This window comes from Cimex lectularius, unplaced genomic scaffold (genome assembly GCF_000648675.2).
Source record: "Cimex lectularius strain Harlan isolate CLEC.00 unplaced genomic scaffold, Clec_2.1 scaffold8, whole genome shotgun sequence".
Lineage (NCBI taxonomy): Eukaryota > Metazoa > Arthropoda > Insecta > Hemiptera > Cimicidae > Cimex > Cimex lectularius.
The window spans coordinates 2871809-2878868 of record NW_019392656.1 but is presented as its reverse complement, the minus strand read 5'-3'; the positions used below and the strand labels follow the sequence as shown (position 1 = coordinate 2878868).

General features: G+C 36.1%; 2 protein-coding genes across 2 annotated transcripts; one reads left to right on the top strand and one right to left on the bottom strand.

Annotated features, from left to right (window-relative positions):
- Positions 1 to 254: 254 nt before the first annotated feature.
- Positions 255 to 1470, top strand: LOC106669612 (LDLR chaperone boca-like). The gene is made up of 5 exons (XM_014399194.2): positions 255 to 527; positions 599 to 673; positions 732 to 892; positions 948 to 1092; positions 1145 to 1470. The coding sequence occupies exons 1-5, from the start codon at positions 378 to 380 to the stop codon at positions 1181 to 1183; spliced, it is 570 nt and encodes a 189-aa protein (XP_014254680.1). The 5' UTR covers positions 255 to 377; the 3' UTR covers positions 1184 to 1470.
- Positions 1471 to 4119: 2649 nt separating this feature from the next.
- LOC106669683 (succinate dehydrogenase assembly factor 3, mitochondrial) lies at positions 4120 to 4872 on the bottom strand. The gene is made up of 2 exons (XM_014399326.2): positions 4429 to 4872; positions 4120 to 4352 (listed from the first exon to the last, which is right to left on the bottom strand). The coding sequence occupies exons 1-2, from the start codon at positions 4603 to 4605 to the stop codon at positions 4194 to 4196; spliced, it is 336 nt and encodes a 111-aa protein (XP_014254812.1). The 5' UTR covers positions 4606 to 4872; the 3' UTR covers positions 4120 to 4193.
- Positions 4873 to 7060: the final 2188 nt, after the last annotated feature.

The following is a 7060-nucleotide window of genomic DNA, read 5'->3' as shown; positions in this document are numbered from 1 at the left end:
TTTATTAATTGTTAAAATGTGGGTGTAAATCAAGAGATACGACAGTTGCAGCTGGACCTGTTAGCTCACAAATAACTAAAAAAAAGCTACAAAAACTTATAATTATTATTACTTAAAAACGACAAAAAAATAGATTGGCCCAGTCTATGTTCAAAATAGTGTGATTAAAGATTTTTTGTCCTTTATTTCTGTAATTTGTAATTTAAAGGTCATCATGACATGAGGTATCAGCAGTAACCTCTACTGTCATGTTGAGGCGGGCAGAACCTGCAACCTCGCGGCTCGTTGTCATCCGTTAACTTATTGTAATCGCCGGAAAGAAGAATAATAATACAGTTTTTGTCTTTTTCCCGTTTAAAAGTAAGAAAAATAGCGAAATGAAAAACTTAGCTGTGTCGGTTTGCCTGTTCGCCGTCCTCCTCGGTCCTTGCCTGGCCAAAAAGCCCAAAGAAAAACCAGAATGGGCTAAAAAGGACATTACAGACTTTACAGATGCCGACATGGAACGGTTGCTGGACCAGTGGGAGGTACGAAGTTAACAAACTTCAACTTCTTTTAGTATTACAAGTTGAATTTCAAAAAAAGTTTGACTTTGTAGGAAGACGAAGAACCCTTGGAGCCTGATGAACTCCCAGAACATTTGCGACCTCAACCGAAGATAGATATGAATAATGTACTACAAGTTTATACAATTTTATGACAACAGTGATTTAAATATTGTTTCATTTCAGATACAAGGCATCGACCCGGAGAACCTGCAAAAGATGGTTAAAAAGGGCCAGACGGTGATGTCGTTCGTCATAGTCGATGGTGACCCGGACCGTGACAGGACCGATCAGCTGACCAAGCTGTGGCAGGGCAGCTTGCACAACAACCACATCCAGGCGGAAAGGTAGTTCCGGCTCTTTTATTTAGCTGTTCAAATATTAATTTTTTTATCGTCGCAGGTACGTCATCGAAGACAATCGTGTTATATTCATGTACAAGGATGGATCGCAGGCCTGGGATGGCAAGGATTTCCTGGTCCAACAGCCTGAATGCAAAGAAGTTATGATAGAAGGGAAGACATACTATGGAAAACATACCAAACAGGTACTTTTTTCTTACTTTTTTCCCAAACCTTTATTCAATAAAAAAAAATTAGTTTCAGGAAGAAAGCAAAGCTCAGAAAGAAGAATTATAATCATGAAGAAAACTTTTCTAAGATCAAGCGATTAAAAAAATCAAAATAATGCTATTATGTTTATAATTAATAATTGTGCATTATTATAGAAAAGTTATTTCCGCTGAATGATTCAAGAATGATGTCCTCCACCATAGAATATGTGTTAATCTTCTGTGTGTATGTTTGTGTGCATGTGTGGGTCTCTTCTACAAGATGTTGTGATATAGGATATATTTTTGTAAGACTTTTTCCAATTATATTTTTTGTTACAATGTATCGAATGTATTAAAAAAAGTGCAAATATAATTTTTTTTAATATCCGTAATATGTTGTTTTATTATTTAATTTTACTTATGGAATTCCTTGTGTTCCTTCGTTTACCCTAGTTAATTCTACCAAGGAAAACACATCTTACAAATTTTTAGTGTTTCAAATAAAACGATATTTGGTTTATAAGCAGGGTGAGTCGGTGGTTCCTCCCACTTTTGTTACAGCTGCCAGATCTTGTGAGTAATCAGAAAACTTTTACCAACGTAATTAAACAAATTATCTAAGTGATTCAAATAAAGCAATGTTAGGGTTATAAATAGGATGTGGCGAGGGAAAAAATTGATGTATTCAACTTTTGGTTGAGCCACAAGGTTATGGAGAAAATACCGGTTCCTTATTAATTAAATATTTCTGTTGTTTTATAATTTGACATTTACAAATCATTTAATTGAATGAAACTGACGTAAGTCGAATAAAAAAATGTTAGGGTTATAAGCAGGGTGTGGTGAGGGAAAAACAGACAACTTATGGTTGAACGACAAGGTTATGGAGAAAATACCGGTTCCTTATTAATTAAATATTTCCTTTGTTTTTATAATTTGAAATTTAAAATTCATTTAATTGAATGAAACTGAAGTATGTCCAATAAAAAAATGTTAGGGTTATAAGCAGGGTTAGTCAGTAATTCTTTCCACTTTTGGTACAGCCACCAGAACTTGTGGGTAACCAGAAAACTTTTACCAATGTAATTTCACACCTTAGAAATTTTTGAATTGATTCAAACAAAGCAATGTCAGGGTTATAAATAGGGTGTGGCGAGGGAAAACATTGATGTATTCAACTTTTGTTTGAGCCACGAGGTCATGGAGAAAATACCGGTTCCTTATTAATTAAATATTTCCTTTCTTTTTATAATTTGACATTTAGATATCATTTAATTGAATGAAACTGACGTGTCGAATAAAAAAATGTTAGGGTTATAAGCAGGGTGTGGTGAGGGAAAAAAGACAACTTATGGTTGAGCCACAAGGTTATGGTAAAAATACTGGTTCCTTATTAATTAAATGTTTCCTTTGTTTTTATAATTTGACATTTAGAAATCATTTAATTGAATGAAACTGACATAAGTCCAATGAAGAAATGTTAGGGTTATAATCAGGGTGTGGTGAGGGAAAAACAGACAACTTATGGTTGAGCCACAAGGTTATGGAAAAAATACTGGTTCCTTATTAATTAAATATTTCCTTTTTTTTAATAATTTGACATTTAAATTTCATTTAATTGAACAACTCTCATATCGGCTGGTATTCCTACACGCTCTCCAGATGGAATCAAGAAATGGCACCAGACCTTACATTGACGAATGCCACGCCAATTTTTTTAATTGTGACCCCCGGTTCCTATAGGTAACAGAAAGAAAATCCAGAGGCAACGGTGGGAATCAAACCCACGACCACAAGATCTATTAGCCAAGAGTCTGACGCCTTAACCACTCGGCTGTGGACTTTTCCATCATAATCTAGAAGTAATGGTTTTTATCCACATCCCTGAAGAGGTCTCAGTACAAAAATAAGGTATGAAGGATCATCCCCTCCTCCTGTGGGTCGTTGCTGCCTGTGTCTGGCTTTTGGTGGCTGGGTTGTCCAATAGGTGTAGATATTATATAATTCACTCCACTAAACCTGAGTGAATAGTACTTGAAGGGAAAAATGTATTTAAAGTGAATGACAGTGGGAATGGATTCAGGAATTGATTGCATTTAGGGCTGAAACAAGCTAGCTGTTGATAGCCCCTGGAGCCTACCCTCAGTGGTTGGACAGATAAGACTGAGGGCTGACCACAGACTGACAACGATTCTCGAGGCCTGCCAGTGAAGACGATGATGGGGGTTTTGCTCTACAAGAATTGAGCTTTTTGGATTATTGTACTTTTCTAGTCCCTTAGTTCAGTGCCTCGATCCTTTTCCTAATAAATAGTAGGTCATTGACTGACATTACTGTAATTCATTTCCCAGGGTATGCTTTATATTCCAGCTTAAGCCTCCATTGAGAATATGCTTCGCATTCGAACACGATATAGGTGGCTGTTTCTTCCTCCTCAATGCATAACCTACAAATGGGTTCATCATCGAATATACCCATGTTAGATGCCAGTGCCGATATGACCTATCACTCTTCTGAGTTTAACCCTCTCTAACTGTACCAGTGAGTTTGCCAATCTTGCCGAGGGCTGTTTTAACATAAGCTTAGCTAAGTGGTAATATTAATATCGTATATCTCTTAGTTTTTGTCATCCTTTTTTCATATAGTAATTCTTCCATTGTTGTCTTATGTATTCTCTTGTCTTGTATGGGTATTAACACTCCTATTTTCTTCGTTTTTGTTATCGTTCTTAGGTTTCTTGAAAGACAACTTTAAAAACCGGACTACAAGAAAAAAAAATTGTATTTCCTACATTGCTATTTTATTTAGTTATACTAGAGTTAGATTTACTATTCATAACATTTGTGGGTTCTTTTGGTTGTATTTCGAACCAATATCTAATTTATAAATATTAAAATAGCGCCAATTAAATAATTTTTCTCAAGTATCACTTTCAAAGCACAATCCTTTTTGCTTATCTGGCATAAAAGGATCATTTCTTTGTTTTGCAATCTTTAATAAGTGATAGCAAGGCCTGTGACATATAAATAAAATATTCTTGTAATAAATAAGTGTAATATTTTTCTATACATTTGTCTTAAGAGTACTAAGTAAAACTACGAAGGATTTTTGGTTGTTTTCATCAGTTCGTAAAGTTGTGCCACTTGCTCATCGCTCATTTGTTCCAGGAGGTCTTCGTTGATATGCTTGCCAAGCTTGGAGGTAGTTTTCGGGCCTTTTACACCCAACTGCTCAGCCAGCATCACAGCATAATCCTAATAAGCAAAATATTTTTGTCAACAAATTTTTTTATTACTTGATTTTTTTGTAAAATTGTTAATGAACACTCACAGCCCAGCCCGATAGGAATTTGACAGCAGTTGCTGCGTCACAAGTTTTGTGCCTCCTGAACTCATCCTTTACGTATGCTGTTCCGATTATGTTCAGCTCGGCTGGAAGACCTCTGTGGAGCCGGAGGATAGTTTTGTACAAGAAACGAACTTTGAGAGTATGCTGGGCATTACTCATAATCCAGCATGCTATGCTGATTGCTGATAACTGGGCAGGGAAGTTATTTCTGGTGCCGGCCTCGATGAGTCGGGGACGTCAGGAATCGTAGATTTCCGAGTTTTTTAAAACCTTTTTTTTTTTAATTAATCTTTACCTTTCGTAAAACATACTTGGTCTAAATGTGTAATATATTCTCGGTGGTGTGATGAAACTCGATCAATGGTCCGTTTGTTATCGCGTGTTATACTTTGACGGGTGAGTTTTAGTGTGAAGAAACTATTACCACACATATCCATTCATTTTAATTTCACATCCTAGCAATTTTCAGTGTCAACGTTTCATGCCTCATTGAACTGGTAAAACGTCAGATTAACCGACTTTAGGGTTATAAATAGGGTGAAGCGAAGGAAAACAGTGATAGATTGCACTTATAATTAAACCACAAGGTCATGGATACTTGACAAAATACTGGTCGCATCTTAATTTAACATTCCCGTTGTTTTTTGTTCCACCTTTAAAAAACTATTTCATTCAATGGAAATAGCAAAGTCAAATAATGCGGCGTTAGGGTTATAAGCAGGGAGTGACAAGACTCGATTCCATCCACCGTTGGTTGAACCTCATATGACATCTAGTTCAGACAGAAGACCTTGAGGTTGAACCATAATAATTCACAACCGAGGTAATTTCACACCTTATTAGTTTTCAGTGTTTCAAATAAAACGACTTCTGGTTTATAAGCAGGGAGAATCAGGGATTCCTCCCATTTATGGTATAGCCGCCAGACTTTGCCGGCAATCAGAAAACTTTTACCCCACGTAATTTCATACTCTATGTTTTCAGATTCAAATAAATCTATTTAATCGATTCTCGATAGTGTTATAAAATTCGATCAATGGTCCGTTTGTTATCGCGTATTATACTTTGACCGATGTTTTAGTGTGAAAAAACAAGTCTATGCATTTTAATTTCACATCCTAGCAGTTTTCAGTGTCGACCTTTCAAATATGCCTCATTGAACTGGAAAAACGTCACATTAAACGACTTTAGGGTTATAAGCAGGGCGAGGTGAGGGAAATATTGAAAGATTCCACTTTATAATTAAGCCAGAAGGTCATGAATACTTGACAAAATGCTCATCCCTGTTTTTAGTTCGACCTTTAAAAAATATTTCATTACATGGAACTAGCAAATGTCAAACAATGCGACATTAGGGATATAAGTAGGGTGGGGCCAGACTCTTCACTCCATCCACCTTTGGTTGAACCTCGCAATATACCACATCTGATTCAGCCAGAAGACGTTGGGGTTGGGCCAAAAAAAATCAAAAAAATTCTCTGCCAAGGTAATTTCATACCTAATAAGTTTTTAGTGTTTCAAATAAAACGATGTCTGGTATATAAGCAGGGTGAGTCGGTAATTATTCTCGCTTTTCATGCAGCCACCAGACCAGGGTAATCCAAAAACTTTTACCAACTTAATTTCTTACCTTTCAAGTTTTCTAAGGGATTCAAATAAAGCTATGTCAGGGTTATAAGCAGGGTGAGGCGAGGGAAATTTACATGTTCTACTAATATTGAGCACAAGGTCATGGAGTCTAGATCAAATACCTGTTCCATATTAATAAATATTTTCGTTCTTTTATAGTTCGACATTTAACAATCATTTAATTGAATCAAACTGACAAAAGTTAAATAAAGCGACGTTAGGGTTATAAGCAGGGTGTAAAAAGGCTAAATCCATCCACCTTTGGTACCACCATACCACTTCTGATTCAGTCATAAGACCTTGGAGTTGGACCAAAATAATTCTTTGCCAAGGTAATTCACACCTTACAAAAGTGCATGAAAGAAACTATGTCAGGGCTGTAGGCAGGGTGAGTAAAGAGTTCCATTTAAAGCATGGTTAGGGATGGTCTTTTCTAATCAAGGCAATTCTACTTCTTATTATGTTTTTAACGTATTTCATACGACGTGGGGTCAGGGTTATAAGCAGGGTATGTCAAGAATTTGACAGCGTCTACCTTTCGTTGAATCTCGTAACATAACATTTCTGGTTCAACCATAAGACCTTGGGGACCAGACTGACACAAACAAAGGTAATTTCAAACCTTACATGTTTTTAATGTTGTTCAAACAAACTAAAACTGGTTTATAAGAAGGGTGGGGCAAAATCTGACTATGTCCACCATCAGTTGACCCTTGTAACATACCATTCTGATTCAGCCATAAGATCTTGGTGGTCAGACCAAAATAATTCAAAACTACACTACAATTTACAAGTTTTCAAATTGTTCCCAGACAAAGCCATATCAGGGTTATAAGCAGGGCAAGGCAAAACACTTTCCCATTGTTCCCTTTTTTAAACGTTGTGTTTATTATTTTCCTTTGTAAGTTTTCCGTTCCTAAAGGAATAAAAAGGATGATTGTTCTTTCTTTAATATTGGATAGGAAAACAATGTTTCAATGGTTTT